This window comes from Schistocerca nitens, chromosome 9 (assembly GCF_023898315.1).
Source record: "Schistocerca nitens isolate TAMUIC-IGC-003100 chromosome 9, iqSchNite1.1, whole genome shotgun sequence".
NCBI classification, from domain to species: domain Eukaryota; kingdom Metazoa; phylum Arthropoda; class Insecta; order Orthoptera; family Acrididae; genus Schistocerca; species Schistocerca nitens.
Window position 1 is genome coordinate 114,385,629 of NC_064622.1, and position 15,173 is coordinate 114,400,801.

Sequence of the window (15,173 nt, forward strand, 5' to 3'; positions counted from 1 at the left end):
TAATTTTTTCTATACAAAATGACATACAGTATTAATTGGTTAACACATTAATTAATAATTTCATGTAATTCACTTTGATTTGAAATATGGCACCCATTCATGTAAATGAGGGGAATCACAATGCAGAAGAAATACACAATAGTGTCCATGTACTTTTATAATTATGTAATCAACAACATTTTTTGTAATACAGTATCCTACTGGTTCTTACACTTTATCAAAAGCAGTAAATTCCAACCTAGCCACAGTTCAAAGCATTATGTAGTTTTTAGAACAACAAATTTGTTCTTAGGCCTATCTATAAGTAGTCGAGGACCATCCAAAACTAGCAGTCTGTGGTTAGAGAGCTACAGAGTAATACTTATGCTGGAAGTGCTTCGTTATTTGATTCAGATTTGTATGGCTGTGTGGTTTCAGTTGCCTGAGACTGCACCTTGTGTGTGTGTGTGTGTGTGTGTGTGTGTGTGTGTGTGTGTGTGTGTGTGTGTGTGTGCGCCCGCGCATTCAAGAATACATGCGCTGGGTACCAAGGAACACAAACACTTTATCTGTAAAAAAGTTGTGTATAATAACAGTACTTCTAATTAACAAAAATTGTGACAGAACTGTGATGTGATTAACAAGTACTGTGAACTATCATTGCAATCAAAATCAGTGATTCCAGAACATGGCGTATATCTTTACACTTAACAGTGTGGCTTCTTCATCAACAATGTACCGAAAAACCATGCTATATTTGAACTGCGTCATTCTTTTGATACATGTGAACTGTTCAGATTGTGCCACTACTGGAAACACCCCACTGTAATTGTGAGTGCTGATCTACAGACATGTGCTTGTTATTTTTTGTACTGTAAAAATTACAGGTCAGTTCCATCTCAAGTTCTAGAATGAACTGTAAAGCAAACATCTGGATTCCCACAACCATCAATTTGGGTAAACAGAACAGAACACCTAAACATATGTTCATGGAACAAGTAATGACTACCTGAGCATGCAACAGGATCAGACTAGTCATAAAATGCTGACAGTGAACTGAGATTGGACCAAGTACATTGAAAAACATTGAAAATAGAAAATCTCCCAGACAGAGAAGCAAATACACAATTCACTTATATTACCTTTGTCACTGTGATGCTCCCTCCTTAGAAGATGTTTTCAATAATCACTCCAAAGAACTTCATAAATGTCAAAAAACATGATAACTGAAGATTTGATTATAGATATAGAGGGATTTCTTCAACAACAACTACTACAACAACGAAATTATTATTATTATTGTCACTGATGAGAACAAAAAAAAAACAGTTAATTCCATTAAGTTGACAGTGGCAGTGTCTAGAACTCTCAGATGACACTAAAATGAGGAAGCACTATGATGGTTAGCTGTAAGTTATTGAAATGTGATTGTGAGGAAAGTTCCACTTACTGCGAATATTGGAGTTTAAAGAAATGAATGTAAGTGTTTTCAATGCAGATGCTATCAATTTTTGCTTGTTTCAATCAAAATGGCTGATTGTTTGAATCAAATTAAGCTACAGAAATGGTCACTGCCTCATGCAGTTCAATTCAAGAAAGCTGCAACGAGTCATACAAAATCAAGAAACAATAAATGGTTAATCTCAGCAACTATGGATATCACATCTGTATGAAATACATTGTCCCAGATTTACCTGATGTTACCTGCCCTGTCACCTGAAGCTAAGTGCTTGCCATCTGGACTTATCCTTATTGACCTGACACCATTGCGGCCATCATAGGAACTGTCATTCCTTTCAGCACCAGCAGCAGCCAAATCTAGATCCTTCAGGTATGTCATTTCTGGGTCAACATACAGAACTTTCAACAGCTCCTGTCAAAGACAAAACCATTTTCAACCAAGTTATGATGATGACTATATGGAGGGATTTTCCTATACATTACAAGAATAATGTCAAAATTCCTGAGGACCATAGCAAGTACCTGTCCTACAGTACAGAGTGTATGAACAAAATCTACACTAAGTAACCTCAATTCATCTCAACATCACATCACACCAATCAGTCTTACAAAATAAACCAAAATACAAAAAACAGCCTACAGTGATTTAGGAAACTCACAGAAAACATAAGTCAGGATATCTGCATTGGGATTTGAACCAGCTGCTTCTCTACTATATTAAACCACTTGTTTTTATCATTGGTTTGTATTGTATGGTGAAGTATTAATTTGCAGTATCAATATCTCAAGCATAAAATTATAATTAATTCCAACCAGACCAAAATTTAACTACATTTCATCTCTGTTTACCATCTTTGGTCACTTAGTTTGGATTTTGTTCCATATTAAAGAAGACACGTACTATTATTGTAAATATTTGCAGCAATTTGTTTATGTGTTATGAAAGCATCAATGAGCAAATGCTGAATCATGAAAGATTTGCCGAATGGCCATGGAAAAATTTAGCATTAAGAGGTGCCTTGTCTCCCCAGTCACCTACCATCCCTCGCATAGCCACAGTCCGGCACATAGAAGCAGCCCTCTCAGTATGAACTGAATCATACCCTCCACCAGTATTCCAGGATTTCAAATGCTCTAAAAGAGAAACATCCTCATCACTATCCTCCCACAGTGACATTCCACTGCCTACCCAACCTACACAATACCTTTGTCCATCCCTATTCTACCCCTGTTCCCATTCTCTTGTCCCGTGGCTCATATCCCCACAACAGGCCCAAATACCAGACCTGTCCCACACATTCTCTCATTAGCATCTACTCCAGTCATGTCCTGTCAAAGGCTGGGTCATCTGTAAAAGCAGCCATGTGGTCTACCAAATTAGCTACAACCAATGTGCTGCATTCTACATGAGCATGACAACTAAGAAGCCATCTGTTCACACGAATGGCCACCGCTGAACTGCGGGTAATCAACAGCTGGGCTGTCCAGTTACTGAACATGCTGCCCAACATGATGTGCTTGACTTCTACAAGTGCTTCTCTGGCTGTGCCTCCAGGATTCTTACCACAACCACCAGCTTTTCTGAAACGTGTAGGTAGGAACTTTCCCTGCAACATATCCTTCATTCCTGGAACCCTTCTCACATCATTCTTCATTGGTCCCTGTCCCCCCACCTACTTGTACGCTTTCCTACTCCCACTCCAGCCCTACACACCACGTATACCACCAGTGCACCTGCACGATCTTTACCCCTTCTCCTCTTCCCTTTGCTTCCTCCCCCAAGCACAGTCAATGCTCTACCCCACCATGTCTCTGCACACTACCACATGGCATCACTGGCACATTCCCCACTCCTATCCTGCGCCCCTCCCTGACCCACGCTGCTTTTGTACTCTCACCCGCCCTATAAAGATTGCTCCTCCATTTCATACACAGTTGCAGTCACAGCAGGGCCTTAATGTCCATAGAAGACAATGGCTATTTGTGTGAGTTGTGTTTGTGCAAATGTGCACGAGTTATAAAATCTAGCAGTTTCTTTTAGTGTGCCTGATACTCAATGCCTCCTCTACATGCTGATCAGCATATGCCCTTTCATATCACTTATTTCATCCAGGATTTTCAATTTTTTTATTTTATTTTGCAGTGTACATGTAGAGCATTTCAGGAAGTGACATTTGGGAGAATAATGGAAATAATTTGTAGAATATTTATATCATATTTAAAAAACATGACTAATAATGACATTACACAGTTATGGACATAAGGAATGAACTGACATGATTGAGGACTACATGTGCAGGCATCAAATGTCATGATTACAAGAATTGTTACAGTTTTAACATACATTCCCATATGCTACACCAGCAATTTGTTTATTATTTTATTTCAGCTCTTTCAAATTATGGTTCTGTAAGCATAAATTTAACATTTCACTTTCAGCCTGAAAAATAGGTAGTAATAGTAGCACATTCCAAACAACAAAATGGCATGTATGAGAGGAGTGAAACATACATTACTATAGATGTTGCGTTTGTAAACAGTGTCATCTGGAGGAAGGTTGGGATCAAGATTCCATACACGGATGGTATCATCACTCGAGCAAGTAATAAATGAACCAGGTGGCATAGTTGCTGCTATTTCTCCACCTTGGTCTAATGGTGGAAAGACATCCACTCCCCAAATGCATGCTGAATGGAACAGGAATGAATGGGATTTTCCAACCTGGAACAATAAAATCTGAAACTGTGACTTCCTCTCATAGATCAAAAAAGTAATGAGAAGTTGATACTATCCATAACTTCAAAGACACCTTTTCTAGGTCTATAAGAAAGGCCCAACATCAGTTATAGATAGATCACACAAATACTTATTTTAGAGCTTCTGATCTCTGAACATTAACATGATGATGCTGTAAGAGTAAACCTTAAAATTAACAACCTTTAAAGTGCCTACAAAGTAAAATAAACATAAAGTTACAGATGTGATAAAAATTCTGCAGATTAAGTTGTAAAATGTATGGAACAGAAATTAAGATCATTACATAAATAATTTCCAGCTTCATCTGTCTCATTCTCATTATTTAGTAGAAAAATGACAAACATAGTCACAATTACGGTGTAGGCTATTTTAAAACTTCACTCACACAAGAACTTTAACTCAAACTAAAAAATTTCTCTACAGAAGTGAACAATTGTTTTCAGATTATGTTGCTAAACCACCACATTTTTTCCCCAAGTGATTTTATCCTGAAATAGCTACTGGTAATATACTATCACTTTCATACACATTTTGGCACAAACTGTTTCCGTGTTTCATTGTAATATCAGATTAAATGCAGATAACTTCATACACTGCTTTGCCACTATGAATGGCACAAGACAGTTAATTTTACATGAGTGGTACTTACTTTACATTTCTTAGTGAAATTATTTATATAACTTGGGTTTGTTGGTTTTTAACTCATTTTCAAATTAACTTTTTTGCATCAATCCTCATGACTAGCTACAAGGCAAACATTATGAATGGTTAACAATGTCTTGTTGTGATAAATGAACTGTCACTCCTTTACATAAATGAAAAGCACAAATGTGTGTACATTTTACAGTATTTATTTATTCAATTAACATTTTTTTTGCCGACAGGAGCATCATCAGGATATAAATAACTGTCATAATCGAAGAGGATACAGTACTGGTGAACAACTATGAAAAAGTGTCGGAAGAATCAATCAAAATGAATTCTCCCTGTTATCAATGTCTCACAATCAATGAGAAAATAATATGACACTAGTCAGTTCCAAACTAAACATAGTTATAATATGTGTAAATCAAAATCATCTCAGATTATATGCCAAGTAGCAGGATCTTGATGCAATTCTTCATATGAATCTGTCATTCAGATGATAGCCCGAAAAGATTTAATCAGTGAAACGTGCCAAGAAAGTCTGAAATCTCATATACACTCTGTGGTTACAATATTTTTAATGCATTTTAAGCAGGGACAGGGGCAATGAATGTGTTGGTCTTATGGCACTTTCCTATGCAGAAAGCTAATCCCCATAAACAACATGCACTGTAATTAAAGTATGAAATATCTTGTAAGAAACTCAAAACCTCAAGTTGTCTTAGGATTAATCTGCCATTATGAACAACCTGTTTATGAAAATTTGTTAACCAGTTTTTGTGATGTCTGATAAACCGTTAAAACCTCCACAGTATTCTTATACTGTAAAAATATTATCAAAAGGAAAATTTAATTGAGAAAATTATTATTTACTAGGAACTGAAATTCCAAGTACTATCAGTAGAAACATCTTATATCAGAAAATACTATTCTAGCTTTTGGAAATTAAACTCCAAGTTACGGGGGATGCACCTGTTGTGAGCCTTTAGATGACACAAATAATATTTTCATAAAATCCAATAACTTATTATTGGCAATGTCTCATTAAAATAGATAACTGAACAACTTTCTTACCCTCTTAATGTCGTGGACATCCCAAATATACAAACTATGATCATTATATACACAAGTCAGTTTGCAGTTCTTTTCATCATAAGCGAGAGCTATGGCATCTGGGTATTTGGCATTATTTGGATGAGCAGCCATATGTCTGTAAATCAAAAAAAACTCCATTGGACTCACAGCAACAAAATTACTATAGTAGTTCTGCGCTAAAAAACTGTTGTACTTATACACAATGCAGCAATGGGAACTTGCTGTTTTGAATGGGGCACCATGCAGAAAGATGTGGTATGCAAAGGGTAGAGATGTGTCATTCAAAGCAGTGGGTTTGGAAGTTTATCAGTGCCTCAGTAGTGACAGCACATTGGCGTAAGGAGCAATGCATATTTGTCTTAGAAGCCTACTTTTCCTATGGGCAATCAGCTGTCATCATGCAGCTTGTACTTATGCACACTTCAATATTCCCGTACATCTTATTCGTTGCTGGCAATCAATTGTTTTATTAGTGGACACCTCGAGGGCAGCTAGAAATGTGGAAAGATGATGAGTAGAATTACCAAGGCTCCTGAGGTCACTGAAAAATATTGAAGCAGTACGACAGCATTTTTTGCAAATTCCTCAGTGGTAGGATTAGATTAGATTAGATTAGATTCAGTTTTCGTTCCATAGACCCAAAAAATGAGATGCTTGTGATGGGTATGGAACTTGTCAGAAAGTATAACATAAAACATGTGTATTAAACCAGGGTCCTAGAAATGATGAAGAGGCTTTGTCCCACCATAGCCCCCAGTGGTTCACAACCCCACAACAGGCCACAGCAGTCCACCCACCCCTCCGCCACCCCACACCGAACCCAGAGTTAATGCGCAGTTCGGCCCCCAGTGGACCCCCCTGGGAACACCTCATACCAGACAAGTGTAAACCAAAATGTATGTTTGGTAGAGTAATTATGGTGTATGTGTACGTGGAGACAGTCTTTGCACAGCAATCACAGACACAAGCATGTGCCCTTTAACTGCTTATCATTTCACAAGCTGAATTCTTCAAGATAACCTCAAGTTCCACCCATACTAGATGCAATGCACAAACTTGGAAAGCATGATTTTGGTGTCCACCAAAACGCTAATCAAGAGATCTTGGAAAGTTGTCTCATGTCATTCTGGTGTTCTACAGTGAGGAGATGCACTTCCATCTACATGGGAGAGTGAATAAACAAAACATGAACTACTGGAGTGCTACCAATTCCAGAACATTTTGTGAGGGGCCACTTTATACAGAACATTTAAATGTTTGGTGTGCATTGCCAAGAGCAAGGATCATTTGTCCTTACTTTTTTTTTTTTTTTGTAGAAAAGGAGCATCTAGTAACTAAATTCTTGGAGAATTTCCAACATGACTGTGAACCTTTTTGTCCCACAGGCTGAAACTACAGGGGATGTTGTTTCAGATGGATCAGGGCCTGGCACACACAGTGTGAACTGCAATGAGCATTTTAGGCAGAAAGTTCATCAAGCACCTGATCTCTTGTAAGGGAAATCATCCATGACTGGCTTGCTCACCTGATATACCTTCTTGTGAATGTTTTTATGGGGACATCTAAAATCCATTGTGTACACCGATCATTCGAGGACCCTGGCACACATGGAGAAAAATACTCATCAAGCAATAACCTGTATATCCGTCACTAGGTAAAAAACAGAGTTGACCAAAACCTCAGAATTTACATAAATCAGAGTACTGACGATATGGGATGTCATTTGCCAGACGTAATTTTTAAAATGTTTAATTTTAAATTTTGTTTTACATAAAAACATAAAAAAGGGATTAAACTAATGATGACCAATAGAAAATTCAGTTACTGTTAAAATGATATATGTAATTTTTTACTTGTTTCTTTCATCTAAGTCAGCTCCTTTACCGTGCCCACTGTGCAAAATAATATTGTATGTAAGGTATGACTGTCTTGGATCTGATACTCTAAATCAATCTCAAGTGGTCAAAGTAATTAAAGAATCTCTTACTAACTAAACAGGGAATTTATGGAGTGATGCTGTCATTTCATACTAAAAATTGCATCAGAAACAAAGAAATATCCCTCTCCATCTTATCAGATACGCAAGTGACAATGTGGACATCAAAATGTACTTTGGAACATGACGTTCTCAGGTGCAATACCTTCACAAGTTGTTCAATTGCAGTACAAGCAAGTACTTTGTGACAAGTATGGGTGAGAAAATTCATGAGTCGCATGACGTTTCTTCATTTTATACCTGTGAATCATCAGAAAAACCTAAAATCACTTTTTACAGGAGTCTGCTGATGTCACTTAAGTATTCCAAAACTTTCAACTAAAGATGACCACAGCAGTGCTGTTAAACATCTGTTGTGCCAGACAAATATTATGTCTTGTTGGCAGCATGTAAGCAGTAATTGTAGAGTCCAACTAAGTGGTTGTGCACAGTACTACCAGAAACTAAGTGGAATATATGAAGTAATCAGTCTTAAAAGGTTTCTTCTATTGTTGTAACTACTGCTGTTTAAAATATATTTAACAAACTTTTTCTGAACAACAAGGTGAAGACCGGAAAGTATAAAACATTTGAAATCTATGGTTGCATTTGTAGAAAATTGTAAATCTCTGGAAGTTCTTCACTTACTGCTTTGAAATTTGGCACAACACTGCATTTGAATAAGTGTGTGTTTTATAAACCTACTAGAGTGTCACATTTAATACATAAATATATACATAATAATTACAGGGGAAAGCCTATACAAAAATGTAAATGTTCATTTGTTCAAAATCTTACATTTTTGAAAGTAGTGAAACGTTGTTAGCAAATAGAAAACTTGTATTTATGACTTATCAGCTTATGATTGGAATACTACTACACAATCTGAATTTGCAATAACAATAAACAAGACTCAAGGTCAGAGAGAGCAGGGACGTGGAGAAGGACAGAAGGGTGGGAAGAAATGGACACAGAAAGTGGAAAGAAGGAGAATGGAAAAGAGAGGGGGGAGGAAGTGATGGACAGAGAGAGGGGGAGAGGAAGTGAAGGACAGAGAGAGAGGGTGAGAGGGGTAGGAGAAGATGGACAGAGAGAAGGGAGAAGGAAATTAGGACATACACTGACAGGAAAAAAATCACAACATCAAAAGATAATTAATGCAGAGGAGTGAAATTTCAGGAATATATTTGAATTGGTAACATATTTAAGTGATTAAGGTCACTGGTTAATGTAAATGCAAGATAAGCCATTCCAAATGGGAAATGCTCGAACATTAATAACTGGTGTAACTGTCAGAATGTTGAATGCAAGCATGCAGACATACATGTGTCGCGTTGTACAGATGTTAGATGTCAGTTTGATGGATCAAGTTGGAGTTGTCGCCTGATGAAGTTCCATGTGTGTTTGACTGGACACAGATATGGTTATTGAGCAGGCCAAGGCAACATGTTGGCACTCTGTAGAGCAAATTGGGCTACAACAGTGGTATGTGGGTGACTGTTAGCCTGTTGGAAAACTTCCCCTACAGGTCGAATCACGAGAGTGGTGTACAAATTTGCAGTTAGGGTGCACGAGATAACCATGAGAGTGCTCCTGCTGTCATACAAATTCACGCCACAGACCATAACTCCAAGTGTAGGTCCAGTGTGTCTAGCACCACACAGACAGGTTGGGCACAGACCCTCAACTGGTCTCCTAACACGCGGCCATCATTGGCCCTGAGGCAGAACCTGCTTTCATCAGAAAACACAACAGACCTCCACCGCACCCTCCAATGAGCTCTTTCTTCACACCACTGAAGTTGTAAAAAGCAGAGGTTTGGGGTCAGAGGAATAAATGCTACACGGCGTCTGGCTCAGAGATGTCCTTCAAGTAACCGACTTCTAACAGTTCATTGTGTCATTGCGATGCTAACTGCTGCTGTACGGGCAGTACAATGCAGCATAGCTATATGACAGACATGATTGTCTTCCCTCTCGGTGGCACCATGTGGCCATCTGGAGCATCGTCTCCTTGCGATCATACGTTCTTGTAACAACTGCTGCCATCAATCATGTACAGTGGCTACATTCTTGCCAGGTCTTTCTCCAATATCACAGAAACAACATTACCTCATTCAAACTCAGTGGGGTGTTGATAACAGTGTCTTGTTGCCTTAGAGGCATTCTTGACTAGCATCAACTCACCACATCCAGTCTCAAAGGTAACTAACACTCACTGCCGTTACACCACAATTTAAAGCAAACTTGATTTGCATTCTCATAGTGATGCTATTAGTGGCACTCATTTGTGTCAGGCACAAAATTTTGACTAGAAATCATTTTCTGGGTGTAGAAAAATGCCTACAAACTTTTGTTTATATTGCACAACTACTCCTTGGTGATGTGATTTTTTTTTTCTGTCAGTGTACATTTCCATTTAACCAGAATGAGCCCAGCAACACGTGTCCAGGATTAGCTAGCCAGTAATGAAAAAAAATGTTTGGTGTCAAATTCTGTAGTTTAGTGTATACTCCAAGTCCACAAGTGTTTGACTTACCCTTTTATGCAGTATAACCTGTACAATTTTCATAAGCTTTTAAATTCCTCCTCCTCCTTCATTCTTCTTACATCCAATATTAACTTTCCTACAAAAAGCCATATCTAAGTTTACTGGAAATGTTCACATTCTATAAGAAATCTTCTTGTATAACCAATTTGAACATTGTCAGTAACTCCAGATTATGTTTTTTGTAGGAAACTTAAAAATGGTTACTTGCTATTTGAAACCAGTCACCTATAAATATTAATCTGCACATGAGATTGTATAAAATGTGCTATTATCTGATGTTGCTCCATGCCATCACAAAAAATATTACTTCTCTTTAGTCTGTAGGAATATTATATTCTAATATACCAACAAAAATACAAACAAACAAAAAACTTACGCTATCGAAAGACCCTGAGCAACATCGACACCTAGATAATGTGTCCTCGGAAGAGTAGTAACAAATCTGAGAGTTTGAGGACTGAAGCATCTCACAATACCCTCTGCACAGCCAATAAAAATCAAGTTTTCCCCAACAGTCATACAGTTGGCACTTGTAGTCTGCAAGGAAGAAACATTTTTACATCAGAAACAGCATGTGGTAAAGTAAAATTAATATAAAGCATGTACAATAATAAGTAATGGAGAACTTTTCTGAAATAGTCACCTTAAGATTAATTTTATTAGAACAGGCTTGAGTTTACAAATATGAGTAATCAGAAATTTCAATGTGGCATTAACATGTCTTGCTGTATGACACTATTATTGTATTCCAAATCTCACTTACTCTCAGCTCAACCCATTTGTCCAAGAGACGGCGATTATTGAATTCACAAAGAAGACCAGACTTTGTGATTGCATACGTAGAGTCTGCCATCTCCCCACGCCCACAAGCCACATCACAAAAGTAATTGTTACGCTGTTCCCCCAGAATGGCAGATCTGCCCATTAAGGGCACTGGTTCTTTATACTGCAAGAAATGTAATGTCAGTGCAGCCCACAGCAAAATTAAAGATGTCACTCTAAACAAAGATAAGTTATTTTTACAGTAGACATGGAAATATGCTTCAAAGGACCAAGGTAATGATTCCACAGTAATCCTTGAAATATAAAAAGTAAATGTGAATGTTCTTTCAAGTGATTTATAAAACTGTAATTATCAAACATCACTCTCATTATGTGTGTATCCTGCAGAATAAATTAAATGCCTCTTTGCTGTAAGAGCATCACATTGATTTCATGAAAGAAATATCCACACATTTCTGCTCTCCTGTCTTTCTATTACATAACACTACCACCGCCATCATCATCATCAACACCATCATCATCATCACCATCTCCAGCATTAATATTATTATTTATTTCTTTTCTCAGACACTATGTCTGGTCAAAAATGGAAAGTGACGCGGACCTTGATCAAGCGTGACTTCCTTTTAACTGTACGGTATATGTTATATTGCATTTAGGAACTTTCGGGTAACTGAACATGTATCAATAATTACGGATTTCTGTAGTTGTATATGTAAGTTTGGATGTAGCTGTATTGCATTAATGTACTGGTGGATATTGTGTGGTATGACTCCTGTAGTTGATAGTATAATTGGTCTAATGTCAACTTTATCCTGTTGCCACATGTCCTTGACTTCCTCAACCAGTTGGATGTATTTTTTTAATTTTTTCTCCTGTTTTCTTTTGTATATTTGTTGTATTGGGTATGGATATTTCGATTAGTAGTGTTAATTTCTTCTTTTTATTGGTGAGTATGATGTCAGGTTTGTTATGTGGTGTTGTTTTATCTGTTACAATGGTTCTGTTCGAGTATAATTTGTATTCATCATTCTCCAGTACATTTTGTGGTGCATACTTGTATGTGGGAACGTGTTGTTTTACAAGTTTATGTTGTAAGGCAAGCTGTTGATGTATTATTTTTACTACATTGTCATGTCTTCTGGGGTATTCTGTATTTGCTAGTATTGTACATCCGCTTGTTATGTGATCTACTGTTTCTATTTGTTGTTTGCAAAGTCTGCATTTATCTGTTGTGGTATTGGGATCTTTAATAATATGCTTGCTGTAATATCTGGTGTTTATTGTTTGATCCTGTATTGCAATCATGAATCCTTCCGTCTCACTGTATATATTGCCTTTTCTTAGCCATGTGTTGGATGCGTCTTGATCAATGTGTGGCTGTGTTAGATGATACGGGTGCTTGCCATGTAGTGTTTTCTTTTTCCAATTTACTTTCTTCGTATCTGTTGATGTTATGTGATCTAAAGGGTTGTAGAGGTGGTTATGAAATTGTAGTGGTGTAGCCGATGTATTTATATGAGTGATTGCTTTGTGTATTTTGCTAGTTTCTGCTCGTTCTATAAAGAATTTTCTTAAATTGTCTACCTGTCCATAATGTAGGTTTCTTATATCGATAAATCCCCTTCCTCCTTCCTTTCTTCTTAATGTGAATCTTTCTGTTGCTGAATGTATGTGATGTATTCTATATTTGTGGCATTGTGATCGTGTAAGTGTATTGAGTGCTTCTAGGTCTGTGTTACTCCATTTCACTACTCCAAATGAGTAGGTCAATATTGGTATAGCGTAAGTATTTATAGCTTTTGTCTTGTTTCTTTCTGTCAATTCTGTTTTCAGTATTTTTGTTAGACTTTGTCTATATTTTTCTTTTAGTTCTTCTTTAATATTTGTATTATTATTATTATTATTATTATTAACTTTTCTGCAAAAACCTAGCAACTTCAAGCTTCTCTCAGGAATACTTCCATTAACAAAGGAATAAAACTAGTTAGCATAAGCTTCACCACCCTCTAACAATCATCTCAAAACCAATTATCTTCTTGTTCAGCATGGGTTAAATTTTGACGAGTTAAATAATCCCTGGTTTCTATTTAGAATTCAGAGACCTGCATTTCATTAATATAAAAAGTCCAGTTCATACTAGTATTAATTCTGAGACACATTATCTTCTTTTACTGTATTAGAGGAAACAAGCTCATACTAACATTAAGAGATTTATTAACAAAGCACCTTTATCACTCTCATTCATTAACTTAAATCTGCCTATTATTTCGATACACATGTGAAAACACACATCACTACTAGTAAAGTCATGGTTAGATATGCATCTGACGTGGAAAACATTTGCTTAAAATCATATTGACAAAGCGCACTGAGAAACAAAATATTAGTCATAAGCTGATATGAAATATTAATGTGCTTAACATACTTTTGCAGATCGAGAATACTCCAGATACCAAAATTTGACATGTCGATTTCCAACAGTAACGAAGTAACTGCCATTTTCAGCAAAGGAGACAGCCTTCACTTTTGTTGAAACTTTATTGGATGCCACTTTGATGTTGGAACGCCAGTCCCATACATTGACTATCATGTCATGTTGGGAACCAACTGAAACCACATACTTGTGGCTTGGTGAAAATGCCTGTAAGAAAACAAGTACATCTGTTAGCATTATATAAGGATGTGGCAATTTTTCTTTTAGAGACTGTATGTCATACAGTCTAGTTCTCTGCACTCTGTCACAATAATGCCTACTGACAACAGCAAACAACGTTTTAAGTATGTTTACTTCCTCTTTGCAATGTACTTTTCTTTGAGGAACAGTAAACAATATCACAAATTTGAAGGAAAAAAAAAGGGGAGAGGGGGGGAGGGGACTGAACTCCCTTTATGACCAATGAATGCAATTAAACCTGAATTTTGACAAATAATACCCATGACATACAAGACAAGGAAAGAAAATGTAGCAGTTGAGGATTTCATAACAGCGGAGCTGGACTTTGCAAAACTCGTCATAGGACTATGCATGAAATACGCTAGTTGGCAAATCTAAAAAAGCAAAGCAAGTTACAGTAACATACACACAAGAAGGAAAATGCACAATATTTTTATATAATTTTTTTTAACACCAGCAAATCTCTACATTTAAAACATGTAACAGAATGAGAAATTCTCATAGAATCTATTTAGGATGTTGACAGCCACACCATTGTTTTACTTACCAAAAGACTTAGCTGTGTCTATTGCAATTGCTGAAATACATGAGAAAAGTTGCATATAAATACTCAAAAACAATATTGGCCTTAAATGCTTTGTAGTAAATGCAACACAAAAGTACTAGGATTGAAATCTACATCTACATTTATACTCCGCAAGCCACCCAATGGTGTGTGGCGGAGGGCACTTTACATGCCACTGTCATTACCTCCCTTTCCTGTTCCAGTCGCGTATGGTTCGCGGGAAGAACGACTGTCTGAAAGCCTCCGTGTGCGCTCTAATCTCTCTAATTTTACATTAATGATCACCTCGGGAGGTATAAGTAGGGGGAAGCAATATATTCGATACCTCATCCAGAAATGCACCCTCTCGAAACCTGGCAAGCAACCTACACCGCGATGCAGAGCGCCTCTCTTTCAGAGTCTGCCACTTGAATTTATTAAACATCTCCGTAACGCTATCACGGTTACCAAATAACCCTGTGACGAAACGCGCCGCTCTTCTTTGGATCTTATCTATATCCTCCGTCAACCCGATCTGGTACGGATCCCACACTGATGAGCAATACTCAACCATAGGTCGAACGAGTGTTTTGTAAGCCACCTCCTTTGTTGATGGACTACATTTTCTAAGCACTCTCCCAATGAATCTCAACCTGGTACCCGCCTTACCAACAATTAATTTTATATGATCATTCCACTTCAAATCG

At 37.2% G+C, this 15,173-nt stretch overlaps 1 protein-coding gene across 3 annotated transcripts in view; it reads right to left on the reverse strand.

Moving 5' to 3' along the window:
- LOC126202929 (mitogen-activated protein kinase-binding protein 1) overlaps window positions 1–15,173 on the reverse strand; it is a 939,171-nt gene that overhangs the window by 92,638 nt on the left and 831,360 nt on the right. For all 3 annotated transcript variants that reach the window (XM_049937023.1, XM_049937024.1, XM_049937025.1), the window contains exons 5-10: window positions 13,674–13,889; window positions 11,226–11,408; window positions 10,839–10,999; window positions 5,917–6,052; window positions 3,952–4,161; window positions 1,674–1,852 (exon numbers count right to left, since the gene is read on the reverse strand). In XM_049937023.1, coding sequence (XP_049792980.1) covers window positions 1,674–1,852; window positions 3,952–4,161; window positions 5,917–6,052; window positions 10,839–10,999; window positions 11,226–11,408; window positions 13,674–13,889 — 1,085 coding nt within the window. The remainder of the gene's footprint in view (window positions 1–1,673; window positions 1,853–3,951; window positions 4,162–5,916; window positions 6,053–10,838; window positions 11,000–11,225; window positions 11,409–13,673; window positions 13,890–15,173) is intronic.